Raw genomic sequence first — 25,600 nt, 5'->3', positions numbered from 1 at the left:
TAGTGCATCCTGGGAGGCTGAAAGCTTAACTCTATGGTGCCCGATGACTGACGTCACACCTATACCCCAAGGTATCCTGTGGATACCCTATGGACCCTGAAGTAGAAAAGTATTTTTGTTTTAAGTCAAGACACAAGTCTTTGTAAGAAAAGGTTTCATTTATTGTTTAGTACACGTGACAAACCTGTGTTAAATCATCCTCCCCCCCCCCCTCCCCCCTCCCCACCCAAAAAAAAAAAAAGAAACCATCAAGGAAGCATTTCAACCAGCCCGGTCACTAATCCTTTCCATTCTTGTTTGCAATTACTACACTCACACCTGTCTAACTTGAGATAGCAGTTACACAATCGCACACCGCTCCCTCTGAATCACACCTACAGTAACATAATATATCTATATAGTTTTTAGGCAGACTTAGCCCCATCCTATATTCTGGGTCACAGTGTTGGTCTAGGTTTATATGTGTAGTTCAACAGTAATTTCTCTTTGTCTTCGCTTTCATACAATCTAATATTAAAATAAATAAATCTGTATCTGATTATAGTATTGTGGAGCACATTGCTCTGACCTCTCATGCTGTGGAGTAACTACTAAGGACACGGCATGACATCACTCCTAATCTTGCAATATTACCGGTAATTAGGCAAATATTTAAGAATAACCTCCCTAGCAGGAAACAAATCTATTACCTCCATTTATTAGGGCAAAGTGTGTGGTTTGGATACTGTTGAGAAACGATGTCGATTTAATCTCTGCCAAACGTGGTCATGTCGGGAAAATGACAGCAGCCCTCCATGTTTTCCCGTTGCCACTTCGGAGGCCCAAGGTATCTGCCTGAAATCTGTTTTAAATGCATGATCTTAGCACAATTAGAAAAATATCATCTGGAATATATGGTTGTGCTTATGTAGGAGGTTTAAGCCCTATAACAACTTTGCACCATTTCAAGTAGGTCTGTTATTTTTCTTTAGATGAAGATGCAATGACCACTGGAAAGGAGGAGACCTGCACAGGAATGGTGGGTTGATAATTGCAATTTCCTCGGCTGACCACCGGGTGGCTGGCAGGCATCTGTTAAAAGTGCATGTGGATTTTGAAGACATCTTTTAGTCCATTTATGTCATTGTCCCAACCTGATAAAACATTGCACCGGTAGCAGAAATACCCATCTAGAGAAGTCCGAGAGAAGAAGACCGCAGGATCGGCATAGGAAATGTACAAACAGCATCAGTAGAGAGGGCCAATCAGGCAGCAGTCAGGCCAATACACACAAGATCCTGCTTGGGTTACGTAACACTCTGCTATTGCCTTTCACTCAAGATCCAGAGTGCGCTGGGGCACACAGCCCTCCAACTCCACAGCCTCAGGCCAGCCCTCATACTTGTTAGAGCTTTTACTGTTCTTCATTAGCTGTGGGAAAGATGGGCAGGATGAAAACCTGATATATTAAATTTTTTCACCTGGCTTTGTAGCCACATATTCGTATAATCAGTCACAGCTGTTACATTTCAGATGCAACAATAGGTTCCTCTCTAGACACAAATCGTACAGTGCAAAGAGAGCTCAGACCTGGGTCATTTCCAGGGCAACACAAGTACTGATGCTATAAATACATGCCTGAAAAACACAGAAGCCAGAAAGGTAAAAGTAATTAGCTGCAGAAGGACAGCTAATAAAAGAAGATGTGCTTACCTGTAAAATCCTTTTCTTCGATTCCATAAGGGACACAGGCTTTACGCTGGGTATAGGTTGGTGGTAAGGAGTCTGGGCACCACACAGTTAACATTGTCAGGCACAGCCCAGGCTCCCCACTTCCTCCCCTATCCCACCCCCAGCCACAGGCCACCTCAGTAAAGTTAACAAGCCTAAGACAAGGAGCAAGAAGGAGAAGGAGGAAGATCGGCACGCACTCAGGGCCTGATCCAGACCCGTTCGCTAGGCTGCGTTCGCACGTAGCCTGTCGCTGTTTGCAATGTGCGTATGCATCGCAGTGCACGTGCGCAAACTAGTCCATGCGATCGCACCTTGTGCATAGACGCCTCGCTAGTAACAGGACGAGCAGTTTGTGGGTGGTGACAGGGGTTGGTAGATGGAAACGAGGGAGTGGTGGTGCGAACGCAGGCGTGTCAGCCTCTTAACGCCGTTTCAGAGGCGTGCAAAATTAAGACGCAGCGTCATAGTACACGTCACATGGTTGAAGCACTCGCAGGGTATGGTCAGCCTCAAGTGCTGCGTACGCTACTGATGGTACTCGATGTTACCAATCTGGAGATGAGTTGTATAAGTGGGCGTCTAAAGACAGACTGGTGGGCATCTAAATACACACTGCGATCGCACGCCAAGACATAGTGGGCGTGCTAATGCCGTGCGATCGCAGGATTTGGATACTTTGGCTGCGTGCGAACGCATCTAGCGAGCGGGTCTGAATCGGACCCGCAGGTCCAAGTACACAAGATAGGTGACCAGGAGAACCGAAAGCAGAGCAAGCTCCACAAGCCAGGTGTGTCCATGTGGGAGCCCTGTGTCCCCTATGGAATCGAAGAAAAGGATTTAACAGGTAAGCACAGAAATCTTCTCTTCTTCCTCCATAGGAGACACAGGCTTTACGTTGGGACATCCCAAAGCTAATCCCCTAAGGGAGGGGACGCTCCTGGGCTGCGCTGAGAACCCTTTGCACAAAAGCCGCATCAGGTATGGCGAAGGTATCAAAGGAATAGAAAGGAATAGAAGTTCAGGAACGTATTGGCAGAAAACCACGTGGCCGCCCTACACAGCTGTTCTGCAGAAGGCACCACGTTGCACTGCCCACGAACCTCCCACCGACTGGGTTGAACAAGCCCTCACCACGAACGGTGCACGACGATCCGCCACAGCATAAGCGTGGGGAATTGTACAATGGATCCATCTGGCCAGCGTCTGCTTAGTCGCTGGCCAGCCCCGTTTGCGTCATACAGAACAAAGAGCATCTGTCCTACGCAAGTCCTTTGTTCAAGATGTAGTTAAATGGCCGGCAGACGAGATGCCGGGTGGTAAAAATGCCAACGCTGATATCCCGAAGGACATCAGGATACCGGCGTCGGCATACCGAACGTCGGAATGCCGTACGTCCGGAGACCGGTGAGGACAGCACTTTCCCCAGGGATGGGGTGGTTAGGTTAGGCACTGCCAGGGGGGTTAGGGTTAGGCACCCCCTGGGGAGGGTTAGGTTTAGGGTGCGGTAAAGGGGGTTTAGGGTTAGGAACCACCAGGGGCGAGGTTAGGGTGAGGCACTGGGGGGGTATGGGAGGTTAGGGTTAGGCACCAAAGAGGGAGGGTTAGGAATAGCGTACTTACCACACCTGTCGGGATCTTCATCCTTCGGGCTTCCAGCGTCAGGATTAGAACCGGCAGCTATTCAGTCGCTGGTATATCATACCCATTCCCTTTGTCCTATCTACATAAATCCGGAGGGCCCACATGACATCCAGAAAGGCCTCCTCCGGAGAAGAACCTGGAAAGCAGGAACCACAATCTCTTGATTGATGTGAAACCTGGAAACAACCTTAGGAAAGTAACCTAGTCGCATTCAAAGGACAGCTCTGTCCTCGTGAAAGATTAGAAACGGAGAGAGACAAGATAAAGCGCTCACGCCCAACACCCGTCAAGCAGAAGCTATGGCCAGGAGGAAGACAGTCTTCCAGGTAAGCCAAAAAAACGTACACAGTATCCAAGGCTCAAAAGGCAAAGCCTGTAGGGCCCTAAGAACCAGAGAAAAATTCCAATGAGCCACCAGCGGTACATAAGCCTGGCGGTGATAAGCCGAGTTTCCGCTGCTTCTTGTAAACAGGGAGCCGCACTTACCTTCTCCCAGCTGCACCGGCTGCGGCTTGGAGCTCCACCGAGACTGGAGCCTGGGCTGTGCCTGACAAAGTTATCTCTGTGGTGCCCAGACTCCTTTCCACCAATCTATACCCAGCGTAAAGCCTGTGTCCCCTATGGAGATAGAAGGAATTTAAAGTCGTCTGAAGGTGGAACATGCCTATAAATAAATATGGGTACTGGAAGGTAATCTCACAGACAATAAGTGATTAGCATCCATGATGTGCAGTGATATAAAAGTCCTGTGCCAGGCACCAGTAATTATACCTGTTCAAACATAGACTTATCCTGGATCCCCTTTGCGCCCACAAAGACCCAGCTATCTCTGAACGCCACATCCTTCGACGACGTGCTGCCCAGCTCACTGAACATCTTCCTGGCATCCTCCGTCATCCTTATAGAGAGAAGCAAATAGAAAGAGGTGATCCTTACAGTAAGGTGGAAGATATGACATAAGACATGTTCTCCTGCCTGTATCATTTAGAGTCTACCGTGTACGTCCTGGTGCTGTGCGTTTTGTTTGGTGCTGTGGCACAGATGGTATAAAACCAGCAACAGATGGTATCAATTACATAAAAACCAATGTTAAAATTAAAATCATAAGCCCCCGGGACATGGGACACAGATTACAGCACGCAATTCCATTCATAGGAAGTGGGGGCCAGTCCAATGGATGCCTTAAGTACAAGAATTGGTCACACATGGTGAGATCTGCAGTGAAATCGGGGGAACCTCAGGCAATATCGCAGTCTCTGCACCCCTTCCCCCTCTTCCCCTGGTGTCTAACAGTAATCTGATCCCATCCAATGTAATCACATGGCCGGCCGAGCGACAGGATTGTGTTGTGCGACGGTAGCATATGACAGACAACATAGAGGGGGGGAGATAAACACACATGGCGACATTTCTACATTACTGTAGTATAGGTAATACGGTGCATCAGAGTAGTATATATAAATAAATACACACAGATATGTGACAACACCTGAATGTATATATATGCAGCATAATTAACATCTGCGCATTACTATATACCCACTTTGTGGCTGGGTCGTCATAAGAAGCCAATAGCACCAAGGTCCCTTCATGTATGGGGCGCAGGAAATTCATTAGCTGAGACACATCTAGATAGAAAAAAAGGACAGGTTTATTACAAATAAAGATATATAGTGTGTCTGTGTGTACAATATCATTCTATATCGCTCAAATTACACAAGCATACAAACAATTAAAAATACATTAAAAAGAAAAGTTGACAGGTGGAAAAATAAAAAAATTACGTTCCAAGGCCGGCTGGGCCAAGCGACGAATACAGGTGGGGTAGATTAGGGCCGCCTCTCATGCCAATTGATTACTTCCTCCCACTCCCGCCTCCAAGATTTTGCCCGCGCTGCTCCTCACCTTTGGAACGCTCTCCCTCAGACTCTGCACCTTTCTACAATCCTTCAAACGGGCTCTCAAGTCCCACTATTTCATCAAAGCCTTCCAGCTCTCATCTTAACTTGCTGCTACATGCTCCTTCCTCCCTGTCTACCCCATCTGTGTCACGCCTGTATGTCTGTCCCTCACCTTTAGAATGTAAGCTCCTATGAGCAGAGTACTCTACCCTCTTGTGCTTCTCCTTACTCTACCTTCATCTACTTCTTACTCTCTACCAGGGCGCCTAACACTTGGTTGCTTTGCTTTGTTGCTTATCTGGATGTTATGGTCGCGATTGTAGCAATGTATATTATCCATGTCCCGTATTGTATTGTATTGTACTATAAGTCACTGTAAATCAACCTATTTGTTTATGTACTTTGTAAGGTGCTGCGGAACACTTGTGGCGCCATATAAATAAACGATAATAATAATCCACATGAGTACCACGTCAAATGGGACACCGTAGCAATATTCCCCTCCCTGGCCATGATCTGTCCAGGCTTCAGATATAGGAGACATGTGAAAGCCACCTGACTGGGTAAGCAGCCAAAATCCTAACATAGGTCCTATTTATGATCACATTTCCAATTTGTCTGAAATCGAGACTCAGCTTTGATGAGCAATGGCGGGAGGGATCTGGTCCGTGACATCAGCTGAGGCAAACGTGTGTCTTACACCGGTTCACTGTAAGAGGGGCTTATGTTCAACTCCCTCCAAAAGCTGCACACACATTACATGTGCCATCTGTACGTATCGACTCACCTCCTTCCCACATGTCGAAAGATTTGGCCTCAATAAGCTCTCCGTTCACTCCTGAAATTACAAAGCAATAACAAATCTGTTACCGTACATATCAGCATTTGCCCAGAGGCAGAACTAGAACTTACTGAGCAGGACTTCAAGATTCAAGTCCATCACTGAACTCGTAGAACTAATGGCAACTTCACCAATCTCACACAGATGCATGAGCTATATACACACACACACACACACACAATGCTGTTATACTCAGTAGCTGCCAAAGGGAAGGACAGGATACTTAAATCTAGTGCAGCCAGGCTGAGGATAGTAGACGCATGTTGTCACCTAGGTCCCGGGCCCAGTGTGCGGTCGCAAGGGCTGCTGTGGGTATAAATGCTCCCTTGTAAGGGTCTACTCTACGTTGAGCAAATCACACCCATGCAAGACAGCTGTACTACTGTTAAACACATCTGCGGTGTTAAAAGTTTCATAAGGCTCACCATTAACCAGCGCAATATTCAGTCCTCTGCCCACGTTGTTCTGAACGCTGCTCATCAGCCTAAAAAGATAACAAGGATGTAGCTATATCTGCAATACACCTGAACAGCAACGCAATTGATCAGATTGGGTGCGGTACTCTACTAGAAAGCCTTAGACCATGGGTATTCAACATGCAGCCCTCTGGCTGCCGTTGAACTACACGTCCCAGGGTGCACTGCCTCTGTTTTAGCATGCCCGAGTAGCAAAATGGTGACAGAGCATGCTTGGATGTGAAGTCCCGAAGCGGCTGGAGGGCCGCATGTTGAATTTCCCTGCATTAGAACCACTATGGCAGATCTCCCTTGTCCCAGAGAAACCCCAAACAGCGTTGGAAGTGATCGGGGGAAAAAGGAACTGGCTATATGCAAGCCTTGGGTTCCCCAGTATATGAACCCCCAACAGAAGTACCATTATTGGGAAGAGAATTTACTTAGTAACCTTTTTAAGTAAAGTGGTAACCCATGTTCACCTAGCTATTTGCATGTAATGTTTATCAACACATGACTGGTGTTCATTCTAGCACCCTGCACCTGTCACAATCAGTGCAGTTCCTCTTTCCTTCCTGTGGTGTTGCTCTCTGCTCTGGTGCTTCTAGCACACTCTAGTCTATAGCTCAGCTGTCTCAGCACCACAGCAGAGAGCGGCACCCCAGGCAGGAAAGAGGAACTGCAGAGGTTATGACAGGTGCAGGGTGCTAGAATGAACACTATATGACTACAGGCTGTTAGAATGTCAACCAATTATTTCCTTGCGGGCCTGAGTTTACCAGTTTTATAGGAGGAACGGAAATATGAGCTCAGTCATACAAATATATTACAGATGCCGACTAACCACCAACTAGGTCTTCAAGCAATTGTAAATGGTTAACAAAGTCATAATAGCTATACCCCATACGGCTGGATAGGATTTACATACAATCATAACAAGATTTCTGCTAAGTAAAGTCAGAAGCAATTCTGCATAGAAATTTACGTTTATCAAGATCCACCATTGCGTACAATGTGGTTTAGCTACGGACATACAGTATATCACAGGAAACTGCTTTCTTTAGCGGACCTTGCACAGCAGATTGGCTATTGGCTGCTGTGATTTACTGTAACTTTGCACACGCCAGTATATAACCCCATCTTCCCGGCCCAGCTGGCGGAGCAGTACTGACACTCCTGCAGGCCGGTTAGTTAGGACTCACATTTTGTCTTCAAGGCAGATTTTGGGACCAATGACATTTGCTGCTCCGCTCACCACTCGGAAAGCAAAGTGCTTGTCAGGACACGGCTGTGGTAAGCCACACTTATACCTCCTGGGACGTGGGTCTGAAGGGTGAGAGAGAAAGATCATGAATGGAGTCACATAATGTTGCAGCTGAATAGATACCCCAGAACAATGAACGAGGGAAGTGAAGGAGAGAATTAGTAAGGATGGCTGGTTTATGTACGTGCAAACGCTGCTTGCTTTATTACTTTTGTGCAAATGGTAACATCCGCAGTGGTGGAGAAAGGCGCGGACAGATTGGGACGTCACTAGCAGACTACGATTTGGTCTCACCTAGGTGAGATTTCGTTTTGTGGGGTGCGATTATTTATAAGAGATTCACAGGTGGAGTAGATGCAGTTACAGGGGCGTAACAAGCATCGCAGGGAGGTGCAAAGGACTGTTCAGGTTCAAGTCCACTGGGAAGTGGACTTGAACCTTGTAAAGCTGGGTACACACCTTAGCAATGTGCGGACGTGGTGATGCGCTGTAACTAGGGATGTGCAGGCTCGTATTAGTTTGGAGTTTTCCCGCCAAATTCGTTTTATTTTTCCCGCAAAAAAAAAAAACGGGTCTCCGAAAGAGGCAAAACGTAATTTTTCATGGACAAACATCATCATTCCTGGACAAAAGTCCATGAAAGATGATGTTTTGCCTCTTTCTGAGACCCGATTTTGGCGGGAAAAAAACAAACAAACATATTTGGCGGGAAATCCAAACTAATCAGAGCCTGCACATCCCTAGTTGTCACAATATACCGCATCGCTGTAGACACTACACGAGATGCCACACGAAAACCAGATGGGCCAATGCGACTGCCTGCTAGGGGTACACGCTATATGATGGTAATTGCAATCCGTCATGGATCACAGGCTCGGCCAGTGTATCATAGAGTGTGTACCCACCTTCATGGTAGGAATAAAGCATCGCTTGGGACATCATTTTTTGCTCGTCGTGAAGGAGTCACTGTTCGTTAGTAGAGAATACTTTCTTACATATTGGTTGTAAAGACGTGTGCTATCTACGCATTACCATGCAGACTGTCATCCCGGGCTAAGATGTGTGCCACCAACAGACCCATTTATTTGGATCCTTATGCCAGAGCACCTTCTCCACTCATATGATACAGAATGCCAATATCCATTATACTGGGGACATATCCCTGTCATGGTTGGACATTATCAAGTGATAAAGTGTGAACAGAGGTTGTGTGCCTGCACGGGGGGGATCAATAACCTCAATCTCTGCTCTATTTCCAGTATGTTGTGCATGTGTTCAGGCACAACACTACAGCGCTGAGAAGTGTATTTAGTCCTCGGTTGGTACCCAGAGGTGTTAGTGCCAGCAGTGGAGTGTGGACGTTCTGTAAAGAGACCCTGGTGCGAATACTCACCGGCAGTAGTGCTCACATCGGAACCTGCGGACAATGAGCAGAATTAAGACAACATGGCAAAAGTTGAATAAAAATATCCAGCTAAATCACCCATCTATATCCAATGAGGAGACACATGGGGCAGATATAGTCAGAGGAATACGGATGTGCCAATTATGTTATTGTAGAAATCCTGCATTACCTATAGAGCAAAGATTGATGTATTACAGGTACTGCGAGGGGAGGGAATAGGGGTGAGGGTGTGTAATTGTCGGGAAACGCTACATGATCAGGTTCAAAATATTATGCCGCAGAATACAAATGGCGTCCAGCGCGACGGTCATGATGAGTAACTTACCACCCAGAATTTGCTGTACCCGAGGGAAGCCGTTCTGCGTTCCCAGCATAATTCCAGCCAAAATCCATGTCAGACCCACTGTGAGCAGAACCACAACAATACGCACGGGACCTGCAGAGAAAGGGGTAAGCCAAAGTAAGTTCTCGCCCTGGCAGCCATGTTTTTTTATGGACAACCCAGAGGTGAACGTTACATCCTGGGTGCAAATGAGGAACACTTAGGTGGAATGATTAACGTATTGGACAGTGCCAGAAGCACAATAGGTGAAGACCGTGTTATATCTCTGGACATTCATGTTCCTTTAATAATTATGGTGAAATCACTGCAATCTGACGATGAAACACAAAACAAGATACAAAGTAACCCACAGTCAAGGTTGGCAAACTTACCTGCTAAGCGCATACTGCAGCTAAAAGGCACAACTCCTGCCCTGGTATACTGGGCTATCAGCCACGTCTAGCCGTCCCTGAACAATAAAAGAATAGTTCATAATAGATATCTACATGAGAATATATAACCTGGGCTGAGGCCAAGGTGTTCCCATATGTGACAGCCGTCAGATTAATCTGTGAAAGGTTTAGGTTGCACAGAAGGAGGGATCACCAAATTAAGGTCAGCATAAACCAGTGATGGATGACAGCTATTATGGGCCCAAGATGGCGGTCAATTAAATGGACCTCAGTGTGACATGCCTTTAATATCCCACCAGATACCTCATACTTCCTTACTGTGCACCCCAGACCACTTCTGAATAAACGTTTAATCATTACAGTGCACAAGATAAGAAACTCGCTGTACAGAGTAATGGTGCATACACACGATCAGATTTTTTCTTCAGATATGGACGATAACGATTTAAAAATCGTTCAGTCGTTCATATCTGATGGAAAATCGTTCATATCTGACATGCCTGAACGATGGACGATCAACGATGCGCGTTCCCGTTTGTCAGATAACGATATCTGACATCTGATGGGTTTGCAGTCAGACTTGGACGATTCCATTCATTTTAATGCAGTCAAAAATCGTTCAATCGTTCAAATCGTTCAAAACTTTGGTCAAATCGTCCAAATCGTTCAAATCGTTTAATCGTTCATCTGACAAATCTGACAAGTCTGACAAATCTGACCGTGTGTACGCTCCATAACTCAATCTACCAGGTATCATGCAGTAATTATAGAGAGACGATTTGAAGGACCCACTTAATAAGAGAGATACGATCCATCATTGGCAGCAGGAGACTTTTGAAAGTCAGATATTCTGACACCTCCAAACACTGTCTGGATGGCTAGTTGGGTAAAGGGGGGGGATGCGGTTAAAATACCGACAGAGGGGATTCCATTGGTCCGTCAGGATTCTGACAGTCGGTATCCCGTACCCATCCCGGTTAAAGGATCTCACTACAAAATGCTGTTTAGCTTAAAAGGCAGGGTTGGGTAAGTAATAGCGACAGTCGGGATCCCAGCGGTCAGAATCCAGGTGCCAGGATCCTGGCAAGACTAACATACTCACACTTGTTGGTTGGTATGGTAACACTCTTCCTACCCTAACCCTCCCCCTAGATTGTAAGCTCCTAGGAGCAGGGTCCTCCTCCCCAATGTCTCACAGCCTTCTTCTCTAGCACGTCTATGACAGCCTTCACCTTCAGAGCTGTATTGTGTATGGAGAATTCTGTTGCTAATTGTTACTTGTGTTCTGTTTATATTTTGGTGACTGTATTGTAATGTAATGTTCTGTGTACCCTGTACTGTATGTACGGCGCTGCGGATCACGTGTGGCGCCCTATAAATAATAATAATAATAATAATAGTGGCTAACCCTAAACCTAACCCCCCCCCCCCCACCCCCCTATACTTACCTTCGGCATGCTGGCAGTCAGTATTCTGGAGCCGGGGTCCCGACTGCTGTCAGGATTCCGGCGACGGAATATAGTCCATCGGTAAAGGCAACATGTCCCCAATTTAATTGGCATAAACAGCTTTCTCAATATCCCATTACTACAACGTAAAAACACACTTTCAAATTAAATACACCTGGGACCCTTTCTAGACCTGGCTTCCCAAATACTGTCCCAAAATGCACTTACTATAACTTTCCAGGTACATTAATTGTCATCCCTAAATTTCAATGTAGATAAACCACCTGTGCTTAAACGTGGATATCACTAAAACCTGAATTGTTGAAGTGCCTTGAGGACCACGTTTTGGGAACCTCTGCCCTATAGCATGCTTGCTGGGCTAGTCACCTGTCCTTCATCCGTTCATTGCAGGTTCAATATTATACTAACACTTATATGGTGCCAGGATACACCGCAGTCGTTTACAATTTGGAACAGAAAACTATAAAACAAGACTGTGTATTAACACACCGACAATTGCTCATGAACACAACTGGACAAACCAGTTGCCTCTCATCTGTAACAGATGCCCATCAGTGCTTAGAGAGAGTAACACATTGTGGGCCTGATTCAGAGCCGGACGCTATTTGCGGACGGTCGTTCCAAACAAGGGGCCGGCTATTTAAATTGAGCGCTCGCTCTTTGCGTTTTGTTGACGCCTCTATGTCTGAGCGAGCGAGCGAGCGAACGAAAAATGCACTCGCTATTTTTTAAAGATGCCCCTTTGCCGTTCGCAACACACGTCATCTCTGGTATTTATTAGATTAATTGGGTATATCGGAAAGCATCTGAACTGCTCGCGGTGCTTGTGGTAGGTTTTTCCTACCGCAATCAATGCGAGCAGTTCAGGCTAAAAGACAACCAAGTGACGTGGTCGATGACGCTCCTTTACTAATTATGCACTCCCATTAAACGCCCTTTTGACCGTTAGGCACGCCTGCGTTCGGATCTCCACTCCCCCGTTTTCAAGCACCTTCCCGTTACCACCCACAAATGGTACATTCTGTCACTCAAATTAGCAGCCCCTCGCTGTTTTGTGAGCACACGATTTCCGACAGCAATGACTGGTTTGCGCATGCGCATTACGACTCATACGCATGCGCAGTTGTGCGAACATCGCTCAGAGCGAACGAGCGGCCGCTTACGAGCGGCTCTGAATCAGGCCCTGTGTGTAGAGATCAGATTCCCAGCGTACAAACACTGCAATATGCCAACAATTACCCATTTTATCCAAACACCCACACTGTCACAATGTGATCAAACGCATCACCAACATTTTAATATCATTTCCTGGGACAAGTGTTTCTATCATATAAGACATTGATCAGCTCTTTTAATGGAGATAAGAGTTCTGTAAGCACGGTACAGAACAGCCTTAAAGGACCTGTACCTCTCAAATGTGCCAATTTACACCTGAAGGTGCTGCCACCCAATACCTCCATATACCTGAGGGTGCTGCCACCCCCCCAATCCCCCATACACCTGAGGGTGCTGTTACCCCCCCAATCCCCCATACACCTGAGGGTGCTGTTACCCCCCCAATCACCCATACACCTGAGGGTGCTGTTACCCCCCCAATCCCCCATACACCTGAGGGTGCTGCCCCCCCCCCCAACACCCCATACACACGACAGCTTCCTTTATTTTATTCATTTATTTTTTAAACAACATTTTTCTTTAAGCTTCCTCTAATAAAGCAACATATGTAGATGATGTAGAAGTGAGGTCTTCTATGCCATGAACCATTGTGAGCTTTAATTGTGGGTTATAGTTTGTGCATAATAAATCTGATCTTTGTTGTAGTTTTTTAATATGCATAATAAAATATTTCCATTTATACATGAATGCTGTGCCTTGCGTACTCTGGCGATTCAGCATTACACACAGAATAAGGAATGATCTGTATGACTGTTCACCCACTGCTGATTGTTTCTTCAGTAGTGTTCACTGTATATTACATGTAACATTATGGAAGCGTTAAACATGCATTTAAGGGGCAATTGGGGAGGTCTGATGCAAAGTGGGGGTATCAGATGGGCATTCTAGGGACATGCAGGGAGGTCTGATGCAAAGTGGGGGTATCAGATGGGCATTCTAAGGACATGTGGGGCGATCTGATGTAATGTGGGGGTATCAGATGGGCATTCTAGGGACATGTGGGGCGATCTGATGTAATGTGGGGGTATCAGATGGGCATTCTAGGGACATGCAGGGAGGTCTGATGCAAAGTGGGGGTATCAGATGGGCATTCTAGGGACATGTGGGGCGATCTGATGTAATATGGGGCGATCAGATGGGCTTTCTAGGGACGTGCGGGGAGGTATGATGCAAAGTGGGGGTATCAGATGGGCATTCTAAGGACATGTGGGGCGATCTGATGTAATGTGGGGGTATCAGATGGGCATTCTAGGGACATGCAGGGAGGTCTGATGCAAAGTGGGGGTATCAGATGGACATTCTAGGGACATGTGGGGCAATCTGATGTAATATGGGGCGATCAGATGGGCATTCTAGGGACATGCAGGGAGGTGTGATGCAAAGTGGGGATATCAGACGGGCTTTCTAGGGACGTGCGGGGAGGTATGATGCAAAGTGGGGGTATCAGATGGGCATTCTAGGGACATGCAGGGAGGTGTGATGCAAAGTGGGGGTATCAGATGGGCATTCTAAGGACATGTGGGGCGATCTGATGTAATGTGGGGGTATCAGATGGGCTTTCTAGGGACATGCAGGGAGGTGTGATGCAAAGTGGGGATATCAGACGGGCTTTCTAGGGACGTGCGGGGAGGTATGATGCAAAGTGGGGGTATCAGATGGGCTTTCTAGGGACGTGCGGGGAGGTATGATGCAAAGTGGGGGTATCAGATGGGCATTCTAGGGACATGTGGGGAAGACAGAGACATAGGGGGAGCTCTAAAGCATAAATAATGACGGCACCCAGAAATGATCAGATACTACCCAATTTTTTAAAGTGAGGGTCCCCCTTCAGGGGCTGTCAGACAATACTTTCCACCTGTTCATACATTACTACATTTAATAGTTCCGTAACAAAAAAAGAAACAACTTGGCCATAATTTGCTTACACAGTTTTTTCAATTATTTGTAATCTCTTAAAATATATTTATGATCATGTACGTAGCACTGATAGAATTATGAGCCTGAGAATGCTTTATTTTGTGGCATAACCTAACATCCATCTACTCTGCATTTAAAGGAGTTCTTCTCTTTTGCATATTTCCCCCTCAGTATCCCTTGCCTGTCAGTTAGAAAATAGTGGGGATCATTGGCCCCGGATCATAGACCTTTAAAGCTGGGTACACACTATACGATGTATTGTATGATATATCGTCCCGAAGCGGATCGGAAACGATATATCGTATAGTGTTTACACCCGATTCCGCGTGCATGACCAATCAGCTACTACCTATCATTTTATAGGATGTACTTGATAAATACTACCTGGAAGCCGATTGGTTGCTATGGGTAGCTTCTCCCCTCTATACAACAGTTGATCTAATTCTCATAATAATGTAACTTCTTTCCAACCAATTCATAGAGGAAAACAGCTGCCAGACTGAAAGGAGCCTTCTCTCCCCATCCCCCCACCTATTAGTACTTATCAAAGCTAATATGTTACTGGGCACCATTACTGAAGATAAACTGTATTACTGGACATTATGAAGCCAACAGCGGTAGTGACTAATGCACAATATTACAGCTCATCTACAATTAGAGAACAGTAAGTAATGAGCAGCAATACCCATTAATAAGACATCATTAACAATAATGCGCAGTCATATTTCTATTATTGCACCTTATTACTGCAGGTGGCTGAGTCGTGCCCAGTACCAGCAGGGATAATGTTGCTGATTAATGTTATTACTTACAGGAGTTATACCAGCTGTAGAAATATTGCACAAGCCGCTAGCTTTCCTAGAGCTGCCCTATAGGAGCTCACTGATTCATTATTTTTATTTTGTTTTCCCCATTTAAGTATACAGTATCTTATAAATGGAATAATTGAGTAAATAATAATGGTATGGACTCGGTATTAAACGGTAATGTATGGGGATAACATGATGTTGGGTGGTGCTAAGCTACTCTGCGGCCCAGTCGATGTCAGGCAACACATCATCTCTTCGCTACCCAGGACTGGCGACAGCCTCAGCCACCATCATTGGACGCAGCGGAGTGTTCTCAGCGATTTGATGACAGTTAATCATCTTATGGGTATGAGGATACAATGCAATTGCACACAGAAAAAAACCCGGTTATTTGTAAGAGCTCATTCGCTGTCTGACGGGATTTGTGGATTACACAGATACACAGCATATTGTACACTTTGCGCAAATCTCATTAGGTCATCTGGAAAAATCAATATTTTAAATGACTATTACATCAACAGCAGTATACAGTGACGTTCCTATACAGGGTTACAGACCATTACCATTGTATTTACAGTGTACACACCGGGTTTTTACTGATATGTAAGGTTTCAACAGGTTTTGTTTTAAGTAATAACCCTGCCCCTCCCTAATGTAATTACCATGGCTTTAGTTACAGTCTAGCTGACTGTAATTATGTTTTTGGATGTTTACTTTGTACTGATACCCGATTATATTAGATAAGTGGAAACACGCTCACTTAAAGAGTGCAGAAAAATAAAACACATTAAAACTGCCAAATCTCCCCACAAAACTCGAGCACACTGCATCGGTTCATCAGCCCGAGAAGGCCAAAGAACTACCACTGATCACGTGCAAGGGAATGGGGGGGGGGGTAATACCAACAATGCCAGGAACAGGCTACACTCACATGCACTGCACCATGCAATTAATAAGTGTTCATTCTAGCACCCTGTACCGGTCACGACCCGAGCAGTTCCTCTTTCCTGCCTGGGGTGTCTCTCCCTGCTCTAGTGCTTCTAGCACACACTGGTCTGTATCTCAGCAGTTTGTTTAATCAGCTGAGTGTGCTAGAAGCACCAGAGTAGAGAGCAACACCTCAGGCAGGAAAGATAACTGCACGGCTTGCGAGGTGCTAGAATGAACACTACAATACATCTGTTGGAGCTTTCACAGTCTTCACAGAGATAAGGCCATTATTCACTACAACCATGGATCATGGTGCTGACAATTTGGTGGAATTGGGGATTCCAACTAATGCTGCGACATTGAATTCTTACCTGCTTCCCCCAATGCCAGAACAAAGTGCCTTCTCCTGAATAGCAAAGGGGCAGCTACATTATACTCTACAGTTCACCTTCAGTTATGTGATACTTTTGGAGTCGTAACTTACTACACCGATTAGTTTCTCACCGTGAGCCACAGGTGAAGCTAAATATGGTGCAGCGCTGCGTGACGACGTGACGTCAGTCGCACTGCACTAAATAAACAATAGAAACTTTATTGCACCGACTGGTGCAATAAAGTTACAGCGGCTCCCTTAACTATCCACGTACCTGCCTGCACCCTGCTGATCATGTAGCAGTGGTACACCTGTGCTCCTAGTCCCTCTGTCATCAGGTCTGTGTTTGGGGGCCCCAGGGAGACCATCCCTGTTGCCCCCCCCCCCCCCTAATCCAGCCCTGTATGGCTTGGTGGCCAATGCCCTGACTGATATCACGTGGACTATCATTAGTTTCATATTGGTGTTTATTCTTTTTGAGGTTCTCTCTCTTAAGAGACTATAAAACAACTTTTCTCAGAGTGTCTGCATATTGCCTACTGGAAGAATCCCCCCCCAACCATGATAGTGTTACATAGAATCTGGCTTGTCTATTGGATGAAGTACATGAACTTCCTCCCACAGTGAGTCTTCTACCAAAAGATGGACTAATTAGAAATAACTAGGCTTGCCATAATATCCCTTTAATCCAAGACACATATGAATTACACAGGTTCTGTGGCTGGCTAAATTCAAGCCTGGATTTCATCTGGTTTTAATCAGCCACAGAACCTGGGTAAATCATAGGTGTGCCTGATTAAAAAGGGATATTATGGCAAGCCTAGACTGAACCCAACAATAGCCATGCCGCTACAGATAGCTGGATCTTCTCAAATGCAGTCCTGGAGAGACACTAACAGTACATGTTTTCCAGGTCTCCTCACAGAATCACAAGTGAAATAATTAAAACCACCTGTGGATCTTTTAAAATGTGACAGTCAGTAATGAAGAAGTTTGTGCTCCAGCAAGGAGATATGGAAAACATGCACTGTTAGTGTGTCTCAAGGAAGGGATTTGAGAAACACTGCTATAGACTAACCAATTTCCTTGGGCTGAACTTGCTAACAAAAAAAAAAAAACCTCGCCTAGCTTCCCCAATTTAAATTGACAGTTTGAAAAACCGGTTCCTCTTCATGTTTTGTGGTTCTACAGAAAGAGTCTTCCCTATCCAATCACACCTACATTTTGAGGTTTTTACTATTCGGTGGATTTCCGCTGTACGCCACTTGGCATTCCTCTATGGTTTGGAGGCTGCCTTAAAATAACAATGGGGTGACAGGTGATGATGCCCCTTAGAATTGCTACACTGAGTTTCTAAACTGGGGCCATTTCTACACCAGTGGGAATATTTACAAAGTTTTATGGTGGCTCTGGCCGTAGGATTTAAAGGGGTAATAATATTAAACGCAAAACACTAATGGTTTTACATTTTATAGTATTGCTCTTTTAAATACATAGCCAGAACTGCCGAAAAGCAGCACCAATATGTAATTAAAACTACTTGTCCATTGAGGTGCCGGGACTCCAAACCCAAGTGTCCCTCTTTTCTCTTGTCTGCTGAAATATCACCGATTATACAGATGGAGTCAAAGGGGGGAAATTAAATTTTGCAAAAAGGACATGACATGCTCTTCCAGAACAGCATATCCACATCTGCTGGCATCGAGGCGTGTGGGAAAATTTCTGGGGATGACTCTGACACAAATGACGAATAGGTGCGCAGGGATGCCCGGAGGCACATTCTATGAATTGAATCTGCCCAAAGATGTACATTTAATTGCTCTTATAAACATGGTCTCATTGGGGAGAATACAATTAAATGCGACAAGGGTTTAGTCACCGTAAACGGCATTCTCCGACTTAAGTGCCAAGAGCACTGCTGTTAGGGTGCGAGCAGAAATCCTCTAGCGACGTGTTTACAGCGCGGCCAATTGAACAGCTTCTGGCACTCATTCCTGGCGCTATTAAACATTTATTTGTATTTAATTATGTTTTCAATGTACACAGCATTACCACTGACTATGTCGACCAATTCAAATAAAGAATTATTAAAACAAAGGTGATTTTAGCTCCTGAGGTTACCTAAGCCTGTTGTAAGAACCACGTGTTAAAAGAACACTAAAGAAAAACAATGAATAGACCAGTGGTTCCCAAACTCCATCCTCAAGGTGACCCAACAGTCTAAGGCAGGGATGGGGAACCTCAGGCCCGGGGGCCGTATAAGGCCCCCGGAATCATTTGGTATGGCCCTCTGAGCTTTTTGCTGCTAGCTTTATCTGGCTAGCAGGGTGCCTAGAATGGCATCCTGCAGCCAGAATCTATGCAGCAGTGCCGCCTGGAGCATCCTTAGGACGCTTCACACCGCTGCCCTTACAGCTCCCCGGAGCATCCTCAGGATGCTCCAGGCATTGCTGTAATCACCGGCGATTGTGGCACTGCCCCCATGTGATGTCACATGGAGGGCCGTGGCCTGCACTGGGCCCGCGAATAATGTTATATATATATCAAAATGGCCCCCGGCAGAAAAATTTTCCCCACCCCTGGTCTAAGGGGTCTATTTACTAAGCAGTGTATAGGAGACAGAGTGAAAAGTGATAAGAAAGTGATAAGGTGTCCGCCAATCAGCTCCCAACTGTCATTTTTCAAACACAGCCTTTGAGAGGACAGATGGGAGCTGATTGGCTGGCACCTTATCACATTTCACTCTGTCTCCTAACACTGCTTAGTAAATAGACCCCTTAAAGGTATTCAATTAGATACGAAAAGTCGCCTGTCCGACTTTTCGCCTCATTCTCCTGTTTCAGAGGCAAAATCATTCCATGCGCGTCCCCACTTTTCACCTAATTCAATAGCAAAACAGGTGAAAACGGAATTAGGCGAATACGGAACAGGCGAAAAGTACTGAAAGAATTGGGGAAATCAGTCTGTACCCCAGGAAAAGATGCACTAACATAGGAAATCAATATAGATGTGTGCTAATAGCCCTAATAAACTATTTTCCGCACTTAAGTTGTGTAAATTGCTTGCTATTAGCGTCTTTGTAAAAGTGGTGAAGAATAGAATTAAGCAGTATTTTTTGGTGAAAATAAGTAGTAAAGTAAAATATGGAGTACTTGAAAATGGGAGCTAGCATATTTTTATGTCTCTAAAGTGAACTTTAAAAAAAAAACGTGAAAAATCTACCTGCTGCATGCACCTGCAATCCCAAAAACACCTGACCCATCCTTACAGCCCCCCAAAAAGCCTATTTCACTAGTTTTTATGCTTGTCCCCCCACATTTTTGCATTTTACCTCAAAAATGACATGTCTTTTTTGGGGTGTTCTTAGAGGTTTTTTTTGCAGATGTGTCTTTTGGGGGGGCTGTCCCAAGGATTCTGAGTCGTTACCCCACGTTTGCACCCCAAAATAAAGATTTTGCATTTCTTTTCACCTGCTATTGATTGGAGAATATTTTTTGGAGAATTCAATGCATCGAGTTTCCGCTTAGGCAAAATTGTCCTGGAATTGAATTTGGCAAAACAAATTTAGGTGAAGTTTTCTAAAAAAAAAAAAAAAAAAAAACAGACGAAAAAGGTTTTTCGCCTCTAATTGAATATGGCCCTAAGTTATAAGGTTATCCAATGCTTAAGCACAGGTGACTTCAACAGCATCTCAGTCCATTTGATTATACCATCTGTGCACAAGCACTGATATCCTTAAAACCTGTACTGTTAGGGTGACTTGAGGACAGAGTTTGGGAAACCCTGGGAGTGAGTGTCAATGGTCGGAATTCAATTGATTCCTGCCCCCATCGCGCCCGACGGAGCTATTCAATTCTTGCTCCTGTCGGGCAAGATCAGCTGACAGCGCTACATTTCAGCTCGCACCCCTGTGGGATGAGAGCTGAAATGTGCGAAAAGTGACATGTTTGGGCGCCCAAACATCACTTTTCGCGATTGCGCCCAGCACTTTGGTCGGGTTTAGCTGCTTTACGCAGCTAAACACGACCACTTTGGGCGCGATCAGCACGAAAATCTGGAACAATTGCATAGCGGCCCGCGATCTCCTGTCACTTTAGACGGGAGATGCGGGCCGCGAAAACATTTGAATTCCGCCCAATGAATGAGACCTGCACACAGCCCACACCTGAACCGGGAGCCAGCACACACCTGCACATGTTACAGGCATGTAACAAGGCTGTTATTATGGTAACATTAAACATAGCAACTCCAGTTACTCCTATACATTGATCACTCCTATACATTCATCAAGAGGCCAGCCTGTTGCTCTGCAGCGGAAAATACAAGTACCAGCATACCTTGGAATGCTGAGACTTGTGGTTCCATGACAGCTGGGGAAGTACAAGCAGTCTGATGTTGGTGCTATGTACTTACCTCCACAGGATCACGCTATAGCCCCCCGACTGCTTCCTCCTGTGTCATACCCGGATGTATCGGTAGTAACTACAGCGGGTCTTGTCTTGTTCTTCTCTTCTACCCTCGGATTGGTGGTAGGGAATGGGAATAAAAACTCGTTACCTAGGTGGATATTGGTTGTCTGATAGTAGGCAGAGGGTAGTACCGTAAGCAGACCTGGCAGAGGCGATGGCTCTCCAGGTGTAACGGAAGCCGCGGAGGGTCAAACTGGAGCAGGTGGGGGTAGTATCTATGTTGACTCCAAAGATGCGCCCATCTTGCTACACTCTAACAGTGGCGATGTGAAAGTTCGGCCATCTTGCTACACCCCTATAACAGTGACCGTGTGAAAGTTCGGCCATCTTGCTACACCCTAACAGTGACGGTGTGAAAGTTCGGCCATCTTGCTTCTCCATAGCAGGGGTGATGTGAAGGGCGGCCATCTTGCTACACCCTCGTGAAATGGGCATGAAATTGTCAGGTGTGATTTACTAACGCAGCCAAGCGTGGAATTTCTAGTAAGTCCACTGGCCCGAGATTGCAAGGACACACGACACATGGCCTGATTCAGATTCGAGAATAGACTGAGATACCGCAAGTGACAGTGCATAAAACCATGTTGCACTGCAGGTGGGGCAGATTTAAAATGTGCAGGGAGATTTAGTTTTGGGAGGGGTTTGTCCAAACTGAAATTTACTTTGCAGTGTAAAAATAAAGTTGTCCAGCATTTGTAGCTTACATGCAAAAGCAGCCAGTATTGACCCTACATGACAAAAAAAATTATGTATTTGCACCCCTTGCATTGCAACATGGTTTGTCCAGGTTCACTGGGGGAGATGTATTAACCGCTGAAGCATCCTCAGCGCACGTTATGTGCGCTGATACCGCTTCTCCAGGGGGGCAGGGCGGCGAATGACAGGCGCTATGCTCCCCTGTCATTATCGGTGCTGCTATCTACATGATAGCTGCTTCGATAGGCAGGGCTATGTATGAACGGTCAGTTCGACTGACTGTTCCGCCCGCTGCAGCTGTTGCTATCGACAGCTACAGCCTGGCGATGCTCTATCCCCACAGCAGGGACAGCACTGTCCCTGCTGCGGTGGCTGCCGGCTCCAGGGCTGCACGCGGGATCTCGTGATACTTGCGAGACCCTGTGCATGCTCAGTGGAGCCGGACGGGAGTGACACATAGCGCATGAGCACTAGACTGATGCGCTGTGTACTCAGGGATCTCCGGAGGGGGGACTTATCACACCCCTGCTCAGGCCGATGAGATGTTAATAAATCTCATCGTCAGTGCTTCCTGCTTCGCCTCAGTATAGAGGCGAAGCAGGAAGCGTTAAAGCGGCACGTTAAGTGCCACTATAATATATCTCCCCCGGGGCGCCGAGAAGGGGGAGGAGCAGGTACAATTTACCGGGCTTCCAGAGGGGCCTGGGTCCGGCGCCACCCCTAGCCCCCCTTCCTCCCTCCCTCGCAGCAGACCAGCACACAGCGTGTGCTGGGATGCAGTGGGAGATTGCTCGTGGCTGCTAAGCAGCAGCCACGGCAATCTCCTATGCCTGAGGGGTTGAGCGATCACACTGATGTGTAATGGGCATTATGGTGTGTGGAATAATGTAAGTCACTATACCAGGGACGTCTGGCTAGTGCACTGTCTTATGAAGGAGCAAAGGACAAAGGGCCTGATTCAGAGCCGCAAAGTTTTGTTCGCTCGTTCAGACCTAGAGGCGTGAACAGACCTCAAAGAGCGAACGGTTCATTTGAATAGCCACCCCTATTTTTTGGACGAGCGAGCGCTAATTGCGTCCGGCTCTGAATCAGGCCCAAAATCCAGGTACGGGAAGTGAGGGGGGCGCAAAATTACTGCCTTGCCCCGGGTGACAGATATCCTAGTTTCGGCCCTGCTCACCACTACTTCTCTGACTCCTCCATACTAACAGCTACCTATCTGCATTACCCCCCTGACCCCTCCTTAACAAACACTGGGCCTGATTCATTACGCATCGCTATTGCGTTCGCAGCGCAGTTCTGCTGCAAAAATATGCTAATGTTTGCAACTGCTCATCCGGCATATAGACGCCCACTATCGCTTTAGCACATCCGTAAGACCTCGCAGTCCTGCGTATACATTGCTAACATCGGACCCTCACGCAGAATTACAGCAGGCCTGACCTATCTCAGAAATTGCAACTTCCGGCGCATGCAGTGAGTACTCAAGCTGCGAATGTACGCCAAGGAAACAACGTTCAAACGGACAGGCATGCCTGTGTATCTCCAACCACTCTCCCGTCACCCCCCCCCAAATGCTGACGTCCCGTCACTCACTCTGCGATGGCTTTGTATCGCCTATGTGATTGCAGTGCAATCGCAATACTGGCTGGCGTACGCGCACTGTGGTGCATATGCATGCGCAGTACGCATCATCGGCCGATCTGCGTACGCCGTTACAGTTACGATCCATGATGTAACAGGCCCATTATCTGTATGCATTATCTCCCTGACACCTCCATACTCACCACTACCTATCTGCACTACCCCCACAATCCCTCCTTCACAAACAATATCTCTCTGCACTACCTCCCTGACCCACTGCACACGGGCCCCCTCCTCTGAGCATCGGGGCCCCCAGCGCACACCCTGCACCATACATGACGACTTTCTGGCTGCCCCCTCCGGACTGGGGACAGCTGGGTCGGCACTACAGGGGCCGTGGTGGCGGCAATGGTGAGCGGTGTGTGGCTGTGGCGACGCGATTGTGTCATCGTGGCCCAGCCGCCACGATATACAATGCCAAGATTTTTGGCACTGCAAAGCAGGGGGTGGGGCTACTATTATGCAATTCAGTGTGAGTCACGTCATCGGCGCCCTCCGGACCGCCCACTTTCAACAGATTAATGGAGGGAAGTGGAGGGTAGACTTGTCCTCTCTTGCAAGTGGCCGGGATTGCTACACGATTTTCGGGAGCCTCCTGGCCATCGCGGGAGAGTCGTCGAGTATGCTCTGCACCCACTGTAAATATGCCTGTGCACGGGGGACTTGTAAACCAATTCAAAGATGTATCAAAGTCAATTTAGCGATAATCAGTGTTTTTCGCAGAAAATAAGTATCGGTCAGATGTAACTATGTTTTATGGCCTTTAGAATGTAAGCTCTTACGAGCAGGGCCCTCTACCCTCTTGTGCTTCTCCTTACTCTACTTTCATCTACTTCTTACTCCCCACTAGGGCACCTAACACTTGGTTACTTTGCTTTGTTGCTTATCTGGGTGTTATGGTCGCTAATGTAGCAATGTATATTATCCATGTCCTTGTCCTGTATTGTATAGTACTGTAAGTCACTGGTCAAAGTATTTGTTTATGTACTTTGTAAGGCGCTGCGGAACACTTTTGGTGCCATATAAATAAATTATAATAATAATAATGGCATGTCTAGTTTGCATGAATAAACACTGCCAGAACCATCGTAACCTAACGGAATGTGTTAAATGTCATATTATCAACATTTACATAGAAGTTTGTTTCCGGCTATTTGGATGGTGTGGATTGAAATATATATTTTTATGAATTCATTATTGTATTTTTTATTTTTTTTCGGTGTATGGGTATAATTACATGAATAATAACTTAATAAGATCAGTTTCAGTAGGAGCAAATTACCCCAGGAGGAGATACCAAGATCTGAAGATATCCCAGAAACAGGGCTTTTATAGCCTTCGCGGAGCTCAGGGAGACAGTTTAGCTTAGCGGAGATCCGGATCGGCATGTGGCCATGGGCGCAAAAAAAAAAAGACATAGTTGTGTGGCAACGGGGTGTGGGGGAGGGGCCATTTGACTGGAGGGGAGGTCATTTGCTGGGGGGTGCGCTGTTTGCCTAATTCTTACCTAGTGAAGGCAGACCTGTCCCCCCTCCTTCCTGCTGCTCCTCAGTCTTGTCCCCCGCTGCCGCTCCCAGAACGCCATGGCGCCGGTATGGGAGACAGTGGGACAGAACAATAGCATATCATGGCGCCGCCGCAGTTTATTACTATAATGGTGGCGGGTAAAAGTGGGCCGGTGTCACCAGATTAGACGGTGCCAGCAGGGTGAATGTGGACATGACCTCAAGCCGCAGCGCCCTGGGCGATAGCCCTGCTTGCCCGCCCCTAGAACCGCCACTGCCCAGATAAGAAACTTGGATATATAACTAACGCTTATGGCCTGATTCATCAAGGATCGCTGATGAGATTGCGGCTGTAATCGCGCACGCAGTTCTACTGCGAAAGTAGGCTAATAATTGCAATCGCAAAGCACTCGCACGGACAACATGCAGACGCCCACTTCCCCTAATTTATGTAACGCCCCTGCAACGTCGTTCAAACGCACTGGCACGTCTGCGTTTCTCCGACCCCCCCTCCCCCCCCCCTCATCACTACCCCCAAACGGTGCTTCCTGTCAATTACTCTGCAACGGGTCTGTGACTCACTGCGATCGCAGTCCCGATCGCAGTGAGGCATTACGCAACAGTCGACCGTCTGCGTACGCTTTAGCGGTTGCGATCTTT

At 46.5% G+C, this 25,600-nt stretch overlaps 1 protein-coding gene across 3 annotated transcripts; it reads right to left on the bottom strand.

Moving 5' to 3' along the window:
* Positions 1 to 226: 226 nt before the first annotated feature.
* Positions 227 to 21,375, bottom strand: FAM3A (FAM3 metabolism regulating signaling molecule A). 3 transcript variants are annotated; one of them, XM_088453422.1, is made up of 10 exons: positions 21,040 to 21,375; positions 9,932 to 10,008; positions 9,543 to 9,653; positions 9,206 to 9,229; positions 7,751 to 7,874; positions 6,522 to 6,580; positions 6,043 to 6,093; positions 4,898 to 4,982; positions 4,126 to 4,252; positions 227 to 1,410 (listed from the first exon to the last, which is right to left on the bottom strand). In XM_088453422.1, exons 2-10 carry the CDS (start codon positions 9,942 to 9,944, stop codon positions 1,312 to 1,314), a joined length of 693 nt encoding a protein of 230 aa, XP_088309548.1. In that variant the 5' UTR covers positions 9,945 to 10,008; positions 21,040 to 21,375; the 3' UTR covers positions 227 to 1,311. The 3 variants fall into 3 exon arrangements, with proteins under 3 accessions (XP_088309548.1, XP_088309549.1, XP_088309550.1); XM_088453423.1 differs by lacking the exon at positions 21,040 to 21,375 and adding an exon at positions 20,097 to 20,155; XM_088453424.1 differs by lacking the exon at positions 9,206 to 9,229.
* Positions 21,376 to 25,600: the final 4,225 nt, after the last annotated feature.

The sequence above is a fragment of the Taudactylus pleione genome, unplaced genomic scaffold, assembly GCF_031769625.1.
Source record: "Taudactylus pleione unplaced genomic scaffold, aTauple2 ptg000579l, whole genome shotgun sequence".
Classification (NCBI taxonomy): Eukaryota; Metazoa; Chordata; class Amphibia; order Anura; family Myobatrachidae; genus Taudactylus; species Taudactylus pleione.
This window is presented reverse-complemented; position numbering and strand designations above follow the sequence as displayed.